The sequence below is a fragment of the Platalea leucorodia genome (genome assembly GCF_965183815.1).
Source record: "Platalea leucorodia genome assembly, chromosome: 2".
Taxonomy (NCBI): domain Eukaryota; kingdom Metazoa; phylum Chordata; class Aves; order Pelecaniformes; family Threskiornithidae; genus Platalea; species Platalea leucorodia.
This window is the reverse complement of record NC_138824.1, coordinates 68,322,233-68,342,480: the sequence shown is the minus strand read 5'-3', so window position 1 is coordinate 68,342,480 and position 20,248 is coordinate 68,322,233. Positions and strand designations below refer to the sequence as shown.

Here is a 20,248-nt window from a genome sequence, read left to right as displayed (position 1 = left end):
GATGTCCATTGTGTTTTTTCCTCCTGGATTATCCATAACAAGATGTAAAAACCACTGCACCTGGAGTAAAACATAGTTTTGCTGCTGCAGCCTTGCAAGGTTTTGAGCACGGCTGACATTTACTGGGAGGATGGGTTTTCACAAGCCGGAGCCTTATTTCCCGCAGTAAGGTGAGCTTGCAGGTCATGCCTTCTGCCTCTGGCCCTCCTGCTGACCCGAGGGGTGCCATTCCTCCACGCACCCCCTGCTTGCTGGGTCTCAGCTCTGCTGCACTGGCAGATACTGGCTCCCAACACCTGCAAGAAATTGAAGAGCACTGAAATACTCCCGGGTGCCTGTTGCTCATTGTACAGCCGACACAAAAGCCCAAATTCCTTTCACATGAGAACACGGGTACATCTGCTAGCAATCATCTTTCTCCAGGCAGCCGGCCTGATTAAGCAGAAATGTGATTCTCCACACTTGGACCAGGGAGCGCTCGGCAGACGCCTGCAGCCGAGGGGCTGGGATTCAGGAGAGGCAGAATAAACGCGCCTTTCACGCCCAGCATCCCCGGCAGTCCTGTGGCTCCCGCGCTCGCAGCCTTGGTCACTTCTTGCCCCGCTTGCAGGAGGCAAGACATGCTGAAATAAAGAGAAACTTGTTCTGTGGCAGGAAAAGTCATTTCTTCTGGCCAGGCATTTGGGAAGGAGAAAGGAAGCATATTATTTTAAAGGTAAACGGATAAAATATTTGTTTGCTGGAGGAAGGGGAGGAATACCAAAAACATATCAGCGGTTTTTAGGAAAAAAATATTGTGGCGTCTTACTCCTGCCCTGACAACAACTGCGGGGCGTCGTAAAGAAATGTTTTAGCCTTCAGCAGTCTCATGCAGGGTATTTTCCTTGCTGGAAGGATGCTCTTTGTCCGTCTGTGCACGTGTGTGTGTGCGCATGGGGGTGTGAATGCACATTCCATAGCCGAGGAAATGGCTAAAAATATTAAGAGTAAAGGAGAGTGAGTGGACATAGAGGAATATTAGCAGAGTCTCTGGTAATGCTATTGTTTGTTTCTTAATATTTCCTTTATTGCAGCTGACTGACGAGGAAACATCTAAAAATCACTACTTTAATGAAAGCTGCAGTTTGTAGCACAGATGCATTATGGTGTACACACTTTTGTAGATTTGTCAGATTCCGTTTCAAGACTTGCCTTTCATGCTGCTACACGGCAGGATCGAAAAAAATAATTTATAGGTGCGATTAAGAATGCCATGTTTGGGGAACAAAGGGCAAGTATTTTTAACAAAATCAAGCCTGACAATTGAGTAGCTCGGCTTTGCTGTGATTCCTGAAAGCAAGCTGAAGGCAGTGGCCGCAGTATACTCTTAATCCTCAAATCTGTTCATCAGTTAATATGTTTGTAAAGGCTAGGTTGCACACACCACCCCCCCACCCACCCCCCCCGCCCAAGACTGGTTTTTACTGCCTCATAGCCCAGATGATAGCCTGAGGGCTTAAGCCAGGTCTGCAGAAGGTACTTTGCCGCCAGCGCAGCGATGCAGTTGTAGCCATGGTGCCCCCAGGGCACGCGTGTCCCAGCCCAGCTGCAACATCCCTCCGGTTGGACTGATGAAAATGGTCAGAAGTGACAACTCACCACATCTCTCACTAACGCAGCAGTGCAGAAAAATGCTGTGCTGGAAGGCTGGGCAGGGGGGCTTCGGGTAGCTCGCCATGCTTTCTGTTTGCTCTTTGGAGGTACGCGGTTAAATTGGTCATGGACTTCTCCTAAACTCTTTGAACTGAACTCTTACCAAGACCTGCCAAGGTCTTGTTTTAGGCCAAGCTCTATTCTTGGCCTCAAACAAACGCCTAATAGAGAGGAGAGCACTCCTCAGTAAGTCTGACTCTGGGCACTTTTAGGACTCTAACTGATTTAGGGAAGTTCTTAACATAAGGGTAGGGTGGAAGAACATTGTCCCTTAACAAGTGCAGGGAACAGTGATGGGCAGACACTGTTTTAGAAAAATTTGGCATGCAGGGGACTATTCACTTGTCTGCATGTTTGAACATTGCAGTTTATTCATGTACACATGCATTCACGTACACACGCAGAATTTTAAGACTAGTGCATGAAGGGAAACATCTGTCATTAAAAAACAATAGGAAAAAACATTTATTTAGCACAGGCTGAAATATAGAAATGTTTGCATGCTGTGTTTGGCTTGACTTACTATAGGCAAGACTTAATGATGTACAGAAGGGTTGTCTGAAAGAAACTGCGGGATCTGATATTTTCTGGGGCTTTTCTCCTAAATGTTCGTTTGAATGTTGCAACATGCTGACACCCTGTAATAAATCCATTCGGGTATTATTTAGAGGTCTCATACTCAGTGCCTTTTTTAATACGGCTCCATTCCCTGTGAATGCTAATGTGGATATACGGAGATGAGAAGCTCTCCGATGATAGATGCAGACAGGATGCCTTTAAGGCCCCGTCAACGGCCTTTGAAAATATTGATCGCCAAGTGTGGTTACTGAGAAAAGATGCTGAAGCCTTTGGAACTGAAAAGTTAACAGGGTGTGGATCAAACCTGGATTTTCAGTTATAGGATGGATAAGCCCTTGTGTCAATCCGTCCCTGTGGCAGTCAGCCAGTCTGATGGTTGGGTCTCAATGTAGCGATGGGAAAATGCACGTCTTTTTGTTGCTCTGCTTTGTGAAGGCTGTGCTTGTAGAGAATATTCTTACTACTGGCCATGCAGATTTCATCCTCAGCAGGAGGCACAAGCAAAAGTCTTTGACTGACTTCTGGGAGTAAATGTAATTTGTCAAGGCCTTACAGAACTGGGTCCTGCTCTTGCCCCTTGGTCATTCCGATCTGTTACACTACCACATTTTGCCTGCTCTGCTGCTTACCTGCAGCCCCTCTGCTCCTTGTAGCTCTGTCATAAGCCATCATCCTTTTTCAGGTATTGCCTTAAGCCACTGCCGTGCAATTGATGGGAAAATGGTAACAATTAGGTTGAAAGAAAGTTGGCTTCAGCTCACATTTTTGTATAAATTTGGAGCAATCAATTTCATAGGGGATTTGTAAATGTACAAGCTCTGCGCTACCACCTGTCTTTTCCTTCTTTTCACATCCAAGAGAGATGCATCGGTTTTAAGGCCAGAAGACATCACTCTGGCCTGACCACCTGCATAATTCAGATCCTCTGACATCCCTGTATAAATTCATGTTTCAGGATCAAGAAGAGTACTTGTGACAGAAACTGTCTTTTAGCAAGAAAAAAAAATCTCCCCTTGATTAAGATAGTCCATGACAATCTTTCTAAAGTTGTTCCAGTGTTGTCCAAGAAAAATGTCTTATACCTTCCACGTGCTTGTTAACACCCATCTGGTATTTCTCCTCAGGAGTTAGACTGGGAGCCCATTACGGGTCCAATTAGGTTATAAGCGCTCCAGAAGTTGAGGCTGCTTTGCTATCTGCACATGCATCGCCTGTGCACAGAATTCAAATATTAGTAAACAAAATATACATGTTTCATAACTGTAATTGTTCTTGTTGCGAACTCAGCCTCCGATCATTTTGGATAATTTATTCCTGAAGATGCTCACATAGTCTGGGATAGGAAAAGGCAAATACATTTTCCAATATACTGCTATGCAGAGAACGTGCTTAGATCTTTGAATAATATTCCTGCTTTGTATTGTTTATTTACATATAAAAGTTTAGTTCTCTGTGTGTGAGAGCTTATTTTAAATGAAAATATATGATGTTTAAATGGAAACCGGAGATGAATATGGGATAGAAACCTCTGAGGAAATAAGAGGAGGTGGAATTTGTCCATAATGAAACTAAAATTAAGGTATTCTGTCAGCCTTTGTTTTACTTTTTTTCTCTTTCAGCCTAGCCTGGAGTTGTCTGTGCACTTGCAGGAAAATCAATCTGTGCCTTGGGCAGCAGGATTTCTCCCTGGCTAGGGGAGTCTGATTGATTGTTTCATGTATTGAGACCGTAGGTTTGATGGGAACTGTGTAGGAATGGTGACAGTAGTGGAGATTTGAGGGTTTTGGCTTCTTTCCTAAAATGGATACCTTGCAACATATGCTCCTTTTTTTCAGATAAAAAGAAAAAGCCCTCTCTCTGCTGTGTATTTCTCTCCCCGCTCTGCTGTGTAGTTCTCGCCTTCCTCTCCAAACATTTCAGTATGTCTTGTTTTAAGCACAAAATAAATTAAAAAGTTATGCAAGATCACTACTATGGAAAAGCTTTTCCATAGGCATATTTAGTGGCTTTGTAATGATTCAGAGATTTGCTGATATTGGTATTGGGGTGGGGTTTTTTGTTTTTTTCTTTAGTGTAGCACTATTTCTCACGAAATGGCCAACCCAAGTCCCACAACAAAGATTTCGTATGAAAAGATCAAGGGTAAAGTGTTGACTTTGCTAAACCCAAGGACGAGTGTTGCATTTGAATCAACAGGCCCATGACTCTTCTTGTCCTGGTGCCTAAAATTTGTTCAGCAGCGGGCCAGGCTAGGCCTCTGACAGATGGGCTCCCATGTCAGGTACTGCATGCTCCAAAGTATGAATGATCTGTGCTCCCCCATTTTCTTTTTTCACTGAGAAAAGGCAGCAAGCCTCCTATCTTACTGTCTCTGATTAACAAGTGATTATCAACAACAGAGTTATATTGCACGTCGCATGCTGTCCCTGCATCTGTATTAATCAGCATGAAAAATGAAAGTTTAAATGACTGTCTTTAAGAAGATGTTCCTAACCCAGTTATTACTTGAGTGAAAATAAATAATCTTATACCACCGTGCGGCCTCTTCTGCTCTATCATATAGCTATTACTGTGCTCGTGCTGTTTCTGTAGGGCACAAGAAGGTTTGTCTGTGTGTTTACTCACTCCTGCATAGTTAATCACTAACCTGGACACACGTGGGAGAAAGAGATCGTGTCACCAGAGCATCACGGTGCAATTACCCTGCTCAGGACCTCCCCAGATCCAAATAATGTTCAGCTAATATGTATTAGACTTACAGTCACTGCATCATTACTAATAATTACCAGGTGAAAGCATCTTTCCATTGTGGCCATTAGGTGGTAACATTACCTAATAGAAAGGCAGTCACTGTCTCTGCTAGGAAGAGTACTACAGCTCTGCAATGCAGGATGTGAAGAGATGTTAAACTAGGAAGACTGTTTTTAAAGCAAAAATCAACTGCAGTTTCATGGAAGAGGCAGTCTTCATTAAAAAAAAAAAGAGGAGACAAAGGTTTATATTGGCAGATCTTGTGCAAGAAAGACTCTTGTGTTGGTTTTGGTAGCTGAGCGATTAAATTTCTCACCTCACCTTGAAGAATTGCAGCCTCAGAATTGCCATTTTGGAAGCAGATTGGTTTTCTGCTTAACCTGTATATCTGATCTGGCCCAAAACTGAGTGATCTGGCCCAAAACAGGGCCGTCTTGCCCATCAGGGAATTTTTGATGGCAAGGAAATAACATGCTAGAGATGGATGGCAGCATATTAGTTCCTCTGTGCTTCAGCCATCCCCAATGGCAAGAGCTCCAGGGCATAAGAGCAATTATGCCGATGCCTAGAGGAGCTAGCAGGGGCTTCAGAAGCCTGTCTACATGAATAAATGTGGGCACGTTCTTCTGCTTGGGCGAAGGAGAGCCAGCTGCAGTTCAGAAGTTGTGCAGCCCTATTAGCACAGACAGAGCTAACGGGCCCTGCTGTGAGCTGGGTCAGGCCCTGTGCCGGGCTTTGCAATCAGAGCCCAGCAGCGTTCCCCTCTGCCACCCACCAAACACAGCCCCAGGAGAGCAAAGAGCAAAGGATGAAACGCCTGCCTTTCCAGGGGAGCCACGTTTCTGTACAGCGGTGTTTTGCGAGATCCAGGCATAGCAGCAGCAGACTGGGATTTAATCTTTCTGAGATAAATGGGATTCTGTAGGGCTCTTATGATTAAAAATGCATGCAGGATGGATGCCTAAGTGATCGCAACAGGCAAAAAAATCTCCCCTCAAATTTCCATACCCTGCGGCCGTTGTACTGCCAGGTTGGCACACGCGCCCTTTGAAGTCGCTGGCATCCAAGCACAGCTGGGTGCAGTGGGGTTTCACGCGGGAAGATTAAAGATGTCATGATCTCTTACTCAGAAGCAGCACAGAGAGACTACAAAAAGTGTACTCTTCTGGAAACAAACCGAACTGTAAATCAGAAAGGTAATCCAGCATCAAATGAACAGAGACACGGGCTTGTTCACAGGCAGGGCTTAGGCAGGGCATTGGTGAAACTGGAAAGCACAGATACAAAGCAGAGCCAGCGAAAGCGGCCACAAAGCAGATCAAGAGAGGTGTAAGGTCACACGTGATAACGTCAGGAAGACAAGTGAGGTTTCTGCTCCGATAACCTGAGTATCATGCTCCAAGCTGGGACGCGCCACCTATTATTAAGGCTCCCAAAGGCTCGTGTTCAACTGGAGGAGAGAGCAATCACCTGCCCTCCACTGCAGATGACTTTGCCGTATTTTGACCGTTTGGGCAGACATTTTCTGTGCCAGGGGCATGCCTCAGGCAGGCTGGCATGCAATTCCTACCTGCCTGAGAAGGCAGGCAGGGGAAAGCAGGTTGTTCTGTTTATGCTAAAAGCGCCTGGCAGGCTCGAGGCAACGTTCCAGCTCCTGTGCTTTGAAACAGGGACTTCGCATTGAGCAAGGGTGGCAGCAGCTGTCTGGGATGCACCCCTTTTCCTTCCCCATGAAAATGCACCCATTTTGTCCCATTTCAAATTAAAAAAATAGTTTAAAGGCATATGCTCAGTAGGTATGCGCTGTGTCCTTGCAGGTCTCTGAGGCTTATGTCCACACTGGTGAGGTTGCAGTGGAGATGCGCAGGGCTTGCCCTGCCACCCAGGCTCTCATCCATCACTGCAGGCTGCTGGGGCTGAGGGGACTGAGGCACAGGGAAGGAAACCTTCGGTAGAAGGTCACTGTCTTAAGCGCTTTGCTCCTCAGCAAGTAAACTTGTTCGGCTAGTAAACTTCCCTATCCAGGCAGACATCTGCTCTGGAGCATGCCCAAATTTAACAGGCATCCAAGCCATAGCTAAGCAGTCATGAAGACACTGATTTGGCCTGCAGGGAACAGTTTTAGGCATTGCTGAAGCCTCAAACACAACACAGGAGGAGAAAGTGATTTGACCAGGGCACTGAGGCGGGATAGGATCAGTGTGGACTCAGATCACCCCTCTCTCCGCAGCGACCTGTTCCTGGGCCAGTGCTTACTGAACATTGTGTGGGCCTGACCCCCAGCTGTTCCTTGGGGTGGACATAATACCCTCCTCCAGCAAGAAGGAGAAGTTCTGTTTCATCAGTTACACCCCATTCCCACTTGTGGCCATGCTCCCTTCACCGCCTTCTTACTTGGCCTCAGCTCTTGCAAACCACCTGCCTGACCCATCGTAGCTCACTAGTCCTGAAGATAACTAACCCAGCAAAGGTAAAAAGTGGGCCTCCTGGTTTAGCACACTGAATTGGCTCCAAAAAGTACTAGAGCCAGTGCTGGTAAGAGAGGGGGGTGACAAGCTAGCAGGCAGCAGAGAGACTTCCCCATCTTGGTGGTAGCAAGCCACCACATCATTGACTTAAGCTTTTTAAGGGTAAGGCAGCTGCCTCGGGAAGCACAATGTGGTTTCCAGCTGTCCTCCAGTTTGTGCCGGATTCATTGTATCCTTCTGAACTGTGTGTTGGAAAGGCTGGCTTCTCTAGTGATGGTCTTTACAAAGGAGGAGACTCATGTGTGCTGGTCTGCAAAGGGTTTTAGGGCTGCAGGTGGCAAGGAGAGGCATATTCCTCCAGCTGTGATGAAGGTGCCCAAGTGTCTGAAGGGCTTGCAAGAAACTTGTCTTGTTGCAGCTTCCCCCAGTCTTGCAGTTGCTGACACTACGATGCTGTGTCCCCAGCCAGCTTTCTGGTGTAGCACAAGGGAGGAAATAATGATCTCATGATGAGGATTTGGTTGGGGGCCTGGGAAGATGGGGAAATTGTGGCAGCCAGGACAGGGCAGCTGGCAGTGGTGCAGGACGCTCTTCAGGGAAGGGCTTGATCACCTTGAACAGCACGTGATCACTGGCAGCATGATGTAGCACAAGGTCAGATAGCTTTTTTTTTTTATTAAATGAGCACCACCCACCCCATGAGTAAGTCCAGAGTTTTGGGGAAAGAACAAAAATGTGTACAAACCATTAAGACAGCAATAACGTGTAGGAAGAGGGATGCTAAAACAAGACTGCTAAAACTAAGATTTTCTAAGACTTTGCATTTACTAATCTTTGAGTAGTTGCAGCCCATTTGTTGGGTATTTTGGTGGTTGCTTTTTTTTTTTTTTAAAGTGTACGTGCATTCTGGATGTGAATAATAAAATAAGGGAATGAAAACAAGTCAAAAATAGCTCAGAAATAAGAGTTCCGAAAAAATGTTTTGAAGCATAAAAAGAAGAGTCCCGAGAGACAGCAGTGAAAGAAAGAGTGATTTGAATGAAATCAGGCTGTGGTAAAAAGACACATTTTAATGTACTACAGTCCCTTTCCATCTTCCTTCCTGGTAGACCTGACGCGCAGACTTGCCACATACTTCCAGGCTTATCCAAAAATATACTGGAGGCAGTGGAAGAGAAAAAGGAGAAGGATTTCTTAGAGAGAGAAATTTTTTTATCACTCCGTGGAAAGGAAGCAGCCGTGATCAGATAGTGTTGCTGAACTAACCTGCTTCTCGCTGTGCTTATTGTGAGAACAAGAAGGTTAATTCTGCAGTGAGGGCAGCAAAGTACTGTCAGTTAGTGAAGGGAGGAGGATGGACAGACCAACAGACACCATTTCACATCTGACAGGGTCAGCCAGAAGCTGCAAAAAATATCAGCAGTAGCCAAGCACAGGGAAAAAAAAGAAATATGGTATTTTAAGCTATTTTCTATAGAAAATATAAACACTAATGTTTATTAATAACATGGACCAAAGCAATGGTGCTACCAGGTGAGATGCAATGGATGAAATGTGTCCCAGACCATGCGTCAAGGCCAACAAGACTCATAGCCAGCGACTAATACACTCCCTAAAGCAAAGTTGGTTGACCTGGGGTTTGGGGCTGGTCCTATCACTGTCAAGAGGATGCTGGAGCAGTGGAACAAATAGTATCAAACTCAAAATGTTTTGGAAGGAATTGACTGATGACTTAAATGTTCTTCCTTCTGTTTGGAAGGAAAACACGACTCCTGTGGTTTTCTTGGAACAGGCTGCAGAAAACAATCTGGAGTGCCAAGTGCCTCTGTCCTAAGGCTAGCCACCAGGCCAATATGGCTGGGAGATTTTGTAAAAACCTCATTAACAGAAAATAATCATTTTCTGGGTGTTGGGAACACTGTTCAGTGATGCCATGTTCTTGATTGAATGTGTTGTTTTAGTGGATCATTAAAATCTTCATGGTGCTTCTTTGCAAAAGATGAAGTGTCATCTCCTGCAATCCCTGGCCAATTTCCAACTTACCCATTTGCCTACTAAGTTAGTAAGCTGATTCCAGGTCTCAGTATTTTGTCATAAATCTTGTTATATTTGGTGGGTTTTTTTCCTCGAAAATCTAGCTTTGGGAATCCTGTGATTATATAAGCATTTAATCTACACTATATTTAAAAACATTATTGTGTTGAAACTCTTGAAAACATGAAGCCTAATAAAGGAAGAAGGAAAGAAACCAAGACCGATCTTTTTAACACGATTTTTTTGGTGTTATTTCTGAATATCCTTGAATGGCCATTACTGATACTGTCTCTTAGAGTTTAATGAATACAACACAGTTGTCTCAACAGTTACTGTGATGAGATGCAAAAGCAGAGGTGTCTCTCTGTACTTTATTTTAGGCAAAATGTACAATAATAATAAAAACATTAGAATACTTAAAAATAGTGGTGCTTCGAGGCAGAGATTTTTCCCCCTGTTTGGCTCAGATCAGTTAAACAACCACACATGCCCACGCCACTTCAGGTAGTTTTAGAAGCCACTGGGCTTAAAACCACTAGGCATAAACTCAGAGATCACACAGGAGAAACGGGGTCGCCCGAGCGGCCACCAGACATGCAGCGAGGTGCAGAACTATTTATCCGATCAGCTAGGATCTTCTTTGCTTACCCCAAAACCACACACATAAAGTTCTGCAGGCTCCGAAAACAACGCTGGCCGGCAGTAGGCTCAGCGATTGGGATTTCTCTGGCTCCAGCAAGCTCCTCGCCTGGCCCTGCCCGTTGTTCTTCAAGGTCAGGCTCAGAGTGGCTTTCTGTTGGATTGCACCCAAATTCCTGCCTCCACACACAGGCTTGCAAGACCATAGCCCAGCCCCATGCTGGGGAAGCGGTGAAACCCGCCAGCTCCATCCCGCTGTCCTGCCGCGGGCATCGCTCCGATCAGCGGTCCCCATCACGCTAAGGGGCTTGATGGAGTTTTAGATGGCGTGTGAAAGGGGCCCTGATCACCGCTCCTCATCCCAGAGCTGTCTGGGGAACAGTCCTGCTGTCGACATTAATTAACATCTTTCAACAAAGTTTCGACACCAAGAGTCTACCATTGTCACCAGTGGTGATGACAGACATTTAACTGAATGACGTCATTGGCTCAGACTTGCTTACCCTTGGGGATGCTGCGCTGCCGTGCCGGCAGAGAGCTCCCAGCACTGGCGTGCCAGCAGAGGCAAACCAAGCCCTAAGGCAAGCCTTCAACTCCGTCGTGATGAAGCAAGGGATGTTTTAAAGAGAGCGACGTCACTGCTGATGGAGAGAACCCAGGAAAACACCGCAGTATCAGTTGCACGCGACAGCTGTGTTTTTACATGGCAAGTAGCAGAAAGGGGTACTGCAGGCATGTCGATAAACATGGATACTCATGTGAAGGTACATACTTCTGATAATGATGCAGTAGTCACAAGCTCAGCAGAAGAATGTGTCTTACTACAACACCAGGGCAACACTGCCTTAGTCCTTAAAACAACCTGGGAGAGAAATAAAGATTGCTACTGGAAAAATACCAGTCACCTTTCACCACTGCCTTTGAAAAGAAGTGGTGTTATATTTTTACACAACTTTTTTTACTTTATGTCAAAAACTTCTGTCCCCTGAACTGAGAAAGTGACCTCTTCTGGGAAGATAGTGCACTCAGTTTAACCTTGAGCATTATATTGTTCTGTCAATCATTTCTTCTACCACCAGAGCAATGATTTTCTACAATAACCTTGCACTTGAATCAATCCATTCTCTGGGCTTCACCAGACAGCATTTTCTCTTGGCAGTTTCTTGAGTCGTTGTGATATATTTGGTATCCAGAGGAGGTTTTGTGCTTTGTATTCCTTTGGCTCAGAGGCACCAAGTACCTGAAGTTCTGCAGAGCCCCAGCTCCCACGCCAGGCTTGTTACAAACCGACCAGCTGAACAAAACACCCTTTGCCATTACCAACAACAGCAGTGGACTGTAAATATTCATGAGTTATTGCCCTGGTTTTATAAATTATCTACAACACGGCTGTTTCATGTAGCCTTGCATATGTGCTCTTCACTTCTGTCCCTGCTAGCTATATTCTGCAACAAGCTATCCAAAAACCTCAGGTGGTTTTAGTCAAGAGGCTGTCAATGTTAAGCTCATGAAAGAGCACATTGATTCTGAAGAATGGGCGTTTGCTCCAACACACGGTGTTAAGTCTGCTGACACCTGAAACACGGGGCTATAGGGAAAAAACACTCAAAAGCCGTGATACAAAGGACAAACTAATTTTCATTCCCAGTTGCGTGGGAGTTGAGCTGGGACATGGGCCTCCTGTGGGAGTGCTTCCATCCCAGGGGTCTGGAAGGTGCTGCTCCCTCCCCGGGAAGCCACGGCTCCTGCAGAGAGCACGGGGTGCTTTGGCTGGAGCGACCGCATCACTTTTTCATGCTGCTGCCGCTGCTGTTTCAACTGGGATGAGCAGAGAGGCCTGAGCGTTAGCTTGAGGGTGCTGCGGGACGGAGGGAGGCAGGTGAAAGGCTTTGGGTGCAGCTCCAAGTACTTCTTTTCACAAGGGGAAAGATGCGTGGGGCAATCAGGGGCAGCCACCTGAAGCGACAATTCAGGCTGGGTCTGGGGAACCACTGAGGGACCAGCCTGTGCCGGTGCTGCTGCTGCGTTTTATGGCGAGTGGCAAAGCCAGCCATGGGGTCTTGTCCCACCCCCACCATTAGCTGTGCCTGAAAGAGCACCAACGGGCTCCGCATCTCATCACAGGGAGTTGCCACACCACTGCACGGCTCCCTCGCCATCCACACGTGTATGTGTATATATACACATATGTATCCAATATACGTATTTATATACAATTACAATATATACAGTACCTTCGGCTGGGGCTGCATGGCTAGAAGGCACGTCCCCTGGGTGGTGGATAGGGGATCCCTCTCTGGAGGGTGCACCGGATAAAACTGAAGAAGGTGCCGCGAACCAACGCAGCCTAAGGGAAGGCCACCCTGACAGAAAAACCACTGGCCCTCCAAGTCATGGGGGTTGGGCAGGAGGCCAACTACCTCCTCCCGGAAAAAAAATAAAAAGTTGCAGAAACGACGAGCATCAACTTTCAAAAAAAACGAAATGGCGGAGATGGAGAAAATCAGTAATGAAGTGAGGAGGAGGAGATGGAGCTGGATCGGTCATGTCCTGAGGAAAAAACCAACAGAAGACTGCGCTGTGGCCCTTGGGTGACTCCAGAGCACGCAGCCGCAGACCGATTAAAGTGGAAGAACGATGTTCGCGCCTTGTGTGCCTCCTGGCACTGAGAGAATTCAGATCAGAATATATACAGTATATACAGTGTGTGTGTGTGTATATATATTCATGTTTCAGCTGCTACCAGTCTGGAACCAATCCTTGGATCAGGGAGCCGAGGCCCGACTCTCCCTCGCTCCCCCCCCTCCTGAGTCCCTGCGGCGCTGCTGGCTGCACCCTGGCACAGCCTCAGCAGCAGGCGAGGCGCCCGTAGCGGCCTCCCGCGTGTCGTGGGTCTCTGCGGCGAGGGAAGAGAGAGGTTTCTGTCCGAGGACGGGCAAGGATTTTCACTAGGCTTCATCTGGGGTGTTTCTGGCATTTGCGGGGAAAGGAGCTGAGAGAAGCTGAATTCACTGAGCGGAGCTTAAACCCGAATTAGGAAAAAGCAGTGTAAGTTTAGGCACCGTTACAGTTATGATCCTGCTGAGCAAGGACTTTTAGTTTGTGAGTTTGTCTTTTGGTCCCCGAGTTCTTACTATAAGCTAAACCTGTCTATATGTGGAAAAAGAGCTCCAAATTATTTTTTAAAGCTGCTCAGTTAAAATGCATTGTGGTTTTCCGTGGACTTGGGTGGGGGGTGGTAGTGGGAAGAAGGGAGAGAAAAAAACCCCTGAACTAAGCCACCTTTGGTTGATTCTGATCCCTTTTTCCACCAAGACAATCTCTCCATTTCCATCTGCTGTTACAGGCAACTGACGAACTGGCTCTATAGGTAGAGAAACGTTAAATGACATGCTACGGTGATTTAATTTTTTTTAATTCCCCTGCAAGAGAAGCCTGCACGAATTGCTGAAAGGTCTTCACCCGCTGCACTGGATGATGTGCAACCTCAAAAAAAGAACTTCTGCTGGGAACCGGCAGGCTCCGCCACGCCAAACGAACGGCCGGGCGCCTGCTCCTGCCCAAACCCACCGCGCTCCGCGGCCGGCGCGACCGGACGGGCCGGGCCGGGGCGCGGCCGGGGGCGGGGCGGGGCGCGGCCGGGGGCGGGCGCTCCCCGCTTCCCTCCCGCTCCGTCCTCGTCCTCGTCCTCATCCTCATCCTCATCTTCATCCTCGTCCTCGTCCTCGTCCTCATCCTCTCCCTCTCCCTCTCCCTCTCGGTCTCCTCCCGCCCAGGTTGGTCTCCGCGCCGCCGCCGCCCCCCGCCACCATGCCGCCGCCGCCGCGCCCCCGCGGGGCCCTGCCCGGGGCCGCCCTCCTCCTCCTCCTCCTCCTCCTCTTCTTCCTCCCGCTGCTCGGCGCGGCCCCCGGTGAGTGAGCGCCCGCGCCCGGCACGGGGTGCGGGGAGGGAAAACCTAAAAAAGCGGGCGAAAGCCTGCCCCTGGCATCACGCGTGGCCGCGTGGGTGAACTTTTATGGTGGGTCCGAAACTTGTGCAAGCTGAGCATCTTTTTTAAAAAGAGCTTGTTTTCGAGCGAATAAAGCATTTGGGAGCAGCTGAGCACTGGCAGATCTCCTGTTGCCACGGGCTTCAGCAGGACGACAGACTGGCCGTGCTTCGGGACAGGCTGCGAGGGAAAAATCTGCAGCGGTCTGGTTGTTAACGTGCCCCTTGCTCAGTGACAAGGGCTTTCCAGGGTTATCAGACCGCCCTGGACACTGTGTCACAGTACTGGCACTGGCTGTGGTCTTCTGCTGCAAAATATTGTAATTTAATTGGCAAAGAAGGCCAGTTTGGGGGTTTTCTTGCCAAGAAGAGCTAGGGAGAGGATGCTGGAGTGTCAAAAGCTTCCCTGTAGCATATGTTGCGCTCAAGCATGGAAACGGGAGCAAAGGGAGGCACTGGTAGGAACTTGCTGCAGAGTTTTGCCTGGTGGTCTTGGAGCTACAACAAAAATAATACTTCCAGTATTTTTCAAGATATGATCTTTGTTGTTGTTGTTATTTCCTTTTTAGTAAATGTGTGTGTTTTATTTTTACTTGTCTAGATGTTTCAAGGGGAAATAAGCTTAAACTGATGCTTCAGAAACGCGAAGGTAAGTAAAGAGCCAGCAAAGCGCTTCCCCTTATTTTTCCTTTGAGTCGGTTGCTGTCGGTCAAAGCTGCCAAGGCGTTGTCACCCCCGCTCCAGCTCAAAGAGGGCAGGCAGAGGGGCAGCGTACGAGCGCTCCGGTCAAAGCTGGTAGCGCACAGCCTCTCTCGCTACGTACTGCACCAAAACCTCCCGCGCATACGGCGCCAGCCCCGCAGAGCCTGCGCCTGCGCGTCCGTGTGGGACTCGGTGCCGGCAAGGCCGGGGGCTTTGCTTATCGCAGCCCTCTCTGAAAACCAGGGTTCCCAGCCTCAGGCAGTACGCCTGCGTGTCGCTCTGTGCGGCGTACAGCGCCTACCTTTTCCAGTGTATGCATGGCAGACGTGGCGTTTATCTGGTCTATTCTGGGAAGTTGCAAGCTTTTCCAAGGAATTATAACGCATGGAAATACTGCTGGCTCAGGTGCAGAAAAGAAGATGTGCAAACCGGGCTTGCTCGCGATGCCTTCACTTGTTCCCTTTGTCCTCTTGGCCCCACGTGTGCTTCCTTCTTGGAAGACTGCTCTCTCTACAGGAGCGATGATGGCCAAGGGCCCAGCGGGCAGATGCACTGAATGGCTCGCTAGTTGAGGGAAAGGGATGGAAATGAAGCTGGCCAGGGACAAGCAGCACTGTAGCAGATGGGGGCCAGGCTGAAACACCCCAGAAGTTCTGGTTGCCTCCCCTCAGCCTGCTCTATGGCTGAGGCAAAGAATTTACCCCACTCACAGAGAGGACTCCTACTTTCTGCAAGCCTGCTTAACTTCTTGCTGTTTTTTTCCTGGCGTCACCCACCACCTCTTGCCAGTCCTAAAACGTGTGCCACATCCACGGCTGTTTTCCTTGCGCATGGGTTCCCTGCCTTACCGTTCTGCTGTGCTTGCATGCAGATAGGAGTGACCACTTGCAACAGCCGCCCTCCCTGCGCCCCAGCAGCGGTCGCCTTGTTTGCACGGGTCCCCCCCTGAGAGGGACCGCCCAGGGGAGGCTTCTTGAGCAACGCAGCCTAGACCAGGAAGAACTGCAAAGCCCAGAACTGACGATGGAGGGAACATGCAGCTCCTTAATTCCAGCCTCACTCCCCTTCTCCAGTTGTGCGCTAAGCGAGCAGGCTACGTACACAGTACCAGTTCCCTTGCTGGCAGTGTCCCCTGGGCGAGGCTCACTCACTTGACACTCGTTCACCTCTCCCGCTTCCCAGTAGTAACACCCAGCGTGAGCACGTGGCAAGTTATGTTTCCAGCTCACCACCACAGGGCAGCCTGCTGCTTCCCGCTCTTCCTGCGACAACTCAGCTATCGTTTTCGCCCCTTGAATCTCCTTCCCGCTGCAGTCCTTTGCCTCCCCCTGTGAGTCTGCCCAGCTCCTGGTTCAATGGTTTTCACATCTCTACCCGACTTCTCCTTCTGCCCTAGCCTCTTCCCTCGCATCCTCCGAAAATCCCCATCCACACCCATGTTCCTGGTCTCTCCCTCATTGCGATGAACCCTCTGAAGCCAAGACATTCCTCCTACTCCTACACATGCTTCTTGTTTCACGGGAAGACCGAACACCAGACCACGTTTTACCATTTCCAGGCGTGGCAGGGGGCTACCCAGTCCTCAGCCCCGTACCTTTCTGAGGTACAGCTGCAGCAAGCTGCCTGCCTCCTGGGCACGGGGCAGGCCAGATGGCACCTCTGGGTCTGGCAGGCTGAGGGCATTCCTGTGCATCCACCAAGCAGTGTGCTATGAAAGCCTGGTGGGCTTTTATTTTCAGGCATACAGCGCATTTAGCAGCACTCATTATTATAAAAGCTATGTTTTTACACAACAGATTCAAAAATCTGTCTTTTTATGTGTGCCTCCCTTCACCCTAATAAGTTAGCAGTGTTTCTCCAGCTTCTTCAGGCTTTTTAACTTCACCTCTTATCTTCTTTGCTGTACCTGTAACAGCAGCACAGAGAGGCCAGCCTCCTGGTCTCTCCTCAAAGCACAACACAGTGCATGCTCTTTCAGTTTGGGTTTAATTTAAATTCCTTACTTAGCTTCTGTCTTTGAGCTCAGAACAGCTTTTATCAAAGCCAAGAGCATGAGGGTAGCTGAGAAATCCTATTACATCAATGATTCCTGGGTTTATTAGTTACCGCTGTGACACGCGTCGCGCGGCCGAGCACAAAGGCGCCGGCACGGTGCGAGAAGCGTTTTCTTACTTGCTGCAAGCAGTACGCTTCAGGCTGACTCAAAATTTCCTGGCCTGCCTTTTGGGGGGGAATGAATTTCAGCCCCTGTTGCCATGAAGCCTGAGGTGTCAGTGAAAGAAACGGCGGCCAAGGAGTTCCTAAGCAGCCTGAGACGCCAGAGGCGCCAGCTGTGGGACAGAAGCCAGCCCGACGTACAGCAGTGGTACCAGCAGTTCCTGTACCTGGGATTCGATGAGGCGGTGAGTGTAAGGCTTCCCAGAGTCGGTAGGGCTTCAGAGCGAGCGGCTGCGCGGGGGCACCCAGGGAGAAGCTGCCCTGTTTCTGTTCACAGACGGCGTGGTTTCTTTTTTTAAAGTAGCAAGTATTGCACAGAAATATAAGCTCTGTATTTGCTACAGATTTCTGCATTGTTTTGTTAATAGAGAAAAATGACGTTAAAAATCTTGCGTGGAGTTCTTGCCTGCTACTGAACTTAAGCTTAACAAATTGCAACCAGACAAAGTTTGCTTTGAGAAATAGGTGGCCAGACCCAAAGCCATCAATCCTATTTCAGGAAATTAATTTGGCAGTCTCAACCTAATCAATTTGCTTTTTAACACACTGAGAAATCCACACCAAGCTGGTCGTGAATGGCATTCCTCAATGAAATTATGTACCTAAGGCACCCATGTGCCTCCATGGTGCAGGCAGCTCCTGACCATTGCGAGCGCTGGCAGCCGTGCCTCGACTCTATACGTGAAAGGAAAACCATTTGCTAATGTGCAGCCAACCTCCCTTCAAATGAGAAGGGTACATTTTTTTTAAAAATAGTTAATTTGTAAAAACACTGGAGTGGAATCAAGAGTTCCTGGCTCTGCACAAAGCTCTACTAAACAGATGCTGAAATAGGCTGAAAAATGTGCATTTAGTTGCAGTCCCACATGTAGAATAATTTCTATGTTAATAAAAGGTAAAAATAGTTATAGATGTTGAATTCTTGGCTTCTGTCAGCTGCATGAATACGTTTAATGAGACTGCATTGGCACAGGCAAGCTGGAGTACGTTTTGGACCTTCCTGCTATGTGGATTGCTTAGAAGATGAATGCGCTCATTTTCAAAGCTGGAACAATTAGAAAAATAATCCTTCGCTTGAACTGAAATAATGAAGGATACATTTTTTTGTGTCCTCCTGGACATTATGCAGATAAAAGCGACTTTTTAACAGCATGGGTATATCCCCCTCCCCAAATAGGAATAGGAAAAATATGAAAAGTGGTTTTATGCACCAGAAACTGAAGACTGGGGGCAAATACCAAGGAGTAAGTAATAAGGACACACCATGAAGGTAAGATGAATTCTCCTCCGAGTTCCTGTGTGCATTTCAAAAGCTGAAATGAGGCCTGTTGTGGGATACAATGAATCCACTTAGTAGGTTTTCTTGAGTATTAAGACACAGTTTTAACAATGAAATAACTGTTTGTTCCAGCAAAGGGACTTGGGCCATACTTACCCATTGTGTATTTTGCGAAACTTTTTTTTCAAGTCTCAGCCAAAAATATTTCCAAAGAGTCATTCAGACGGAAAGGCTTTGGCTTGGCAAGTATTTGATATCCTTGCACGCTCTTTTTTCTCTGCTGTTGTGAGCAGAATTGAACTGCTTATTGCATTTCCATAGCTAGAAGGCTGCACTGTACGTTCATTTTTACCCATGCAAAATGGGAGTGGAAAGATCACGGGCATAAAGCGAAAGCCTGTTGCATCCACTTTGCAGTCAGGGACATCGTGACTAAAGGCACAGGGTAACGGAGAACCAAACCTTTAGATTTTTAAGTACAAAACATTGAAAAGTTTTCTAGTCCGCCACTGAAAAGGTAATATAAATATTAAAGGTGCCCAGTGGATGTTTCAGTTGAAGGCGCTCTCAGTTTAAGCACGTTACAGTGGGCAGAGGCTGTGGGGGTCCCAGGTGGGGCTGGGCAGGACAAGTCCTGCACTCAGGGCCCTGATAATCCCATAGAGAAGGCAGGTGCAAGTCACAAACCCCCTTACATCTACAGATTTCGTTTTGACAAACACGCAAAGGATCTGAATTTCTGAAAAGAGACGAAAGGAACCCCTTGCACCACTTCTGTTTCACTCTCTTTGTTGTAAAGTTTCAGGCTTGGAAAGGAAGTATTTTCTTTTCTTGGCAGAAATTTGAAGATGACATCTCCTACTGGACAAGCTTAGGGCGTGCTCGTAATGAATACTACGGTGGATACTACCAACACCACTATGACGAAGATTCACCACTTGGCCCACGAAATCCGCACACCTTCAGGCACGGAGCAGGTGTCAACTATGATGATTACTGATGCCATTTACCCCACTAGAGCTGGCGCCTACAGGGCTGCACTGGGCGAGGCTGAGTCCTCCCTCAGTCAGAACGACCCCGCTTTCCTCCTATTCATGTAAAACAGCAAGAGTAAAAGAACAGCCAGACTTTGACGAAAGCAACATGACTTTTATTTTAATTATCATTACTTAGTAGCACACTATATATAAAGTGTTATAGAAATAAAGCTTTTTTGATAAAATAAACAGGTTGCCATTATTTAGTAGAGTTTGTAACAGCAAATTTAATTCCAATTGTATTACTACAGAATCCTTTTTAAAGGGCTTTTTCATTTGCTTTCCTACAATTAATTGCAAAATTACATTATATCATCTAGTTTGGCATATAGAATTAATAATATAAGCCAATACATTTCAGATGTGCCTGCTCATTCAGATTTGCGTCAACAAATAAATCCAATTATTCTTGGGGGAAAAAGAAAACAAAACCACCATTCCTCTCAATTGAAGTGCTGCCTTGTTGCCTCCTCTGCTGTTTCCATACCTACTGTGCACAGCCCTCCAAACTTGCGTGATACGGCACAACAGTTCTGTCGGGGCAAGGGCACGGATGTTCACAAAAGCTAAATTCAGTGCAGAGGAGCCTGTGAAAGGAAAGGATTCTCCAGGGAAAGGGCTCGATGCAGGAACCTGACTTCAGAAGTAATCGCTGAGACGCAGAGCATCCAACCTGAGTGGCCCCTACCCTCCCCAGGCACGATAACCCAAAGGTTATCTTTGATGAATACTCCCTTTTGTGTCCTTTCCAATGCAAGCTTTCAGTCTAGGTCAAAACAGGGAATAAAATAACAACATAAGCTATTTAAAATGAAGTTAGTATCAGATAGCATCCAACACAGGCCCCAGACATAATTTCCTAC

The 20,248-nt window shown here is 47.5% G+C and overlaps 1 protein-coding gene across 2 annotated transcripts; it reads left to right on the top strand.

Annotated features, from left to right (window-relative positions):
- Positions 1-587: 587 nt before the first annotated feature.
- On the top strand, positions 588-19,563 carry ECRG4 (ECRG4 augurin precursor). Of its 2 annotated transcripts, XM_082333801.1 has the most exons (5): positions 588-715; positions 13,940-14,073; positions 14,752-14,799; positions 17,097-17,254; positions 19,187-19,563. In XM_082333801.1, exons 2-5 carry the CDS (start codon positions 13,974-13,976, stop codon positions 19,346-19,348), a joined length of 468 nt encoding a protein of 155 aa, XP_082189927.1. In that variant the 5' UTR covers positions 588-715; positions 13,940-13,973; the 3' UTR covers positions 19,349-19,563. The 2 variants fall into 2 exon arrangements, with proteins under 2 accessions (XP_082189927.1, XP_082189926.1); XM_082333800.1 differs by lacking the exon at positions 588-715 and having other exon boundaries at positions 13,852-14,073.
- The last annotated feature ends 685 nt before the right edge of the window (positions 19,564-20,248 follow it).

Bases quoted from the DNA above. Each gene is read 5' to 3' on its own strand.
- ECRG4 (XM_082333801.1), top strand. From the start codon at position 13,974: ATGCCGCCGCCGCCGCGCCCCCGCGGGGCCCTGCCCGGGGCCGCCCTC. The intron at 14,074-14,751 runs GTGAGTGAGCGC...TTACTTGTCTAG, and splicing joins GCTGCTCGGCGCGGCCCCCG to ATGTTTCAAGGGGAAATAAG. The intron at 17,255-19,186 runs GTGAGTGTAAGG...TTTTCTTGGCAG, and splicing joins ACCTGGGATTCGATGAGGCG to AAATTTGAAGATGACATCTC.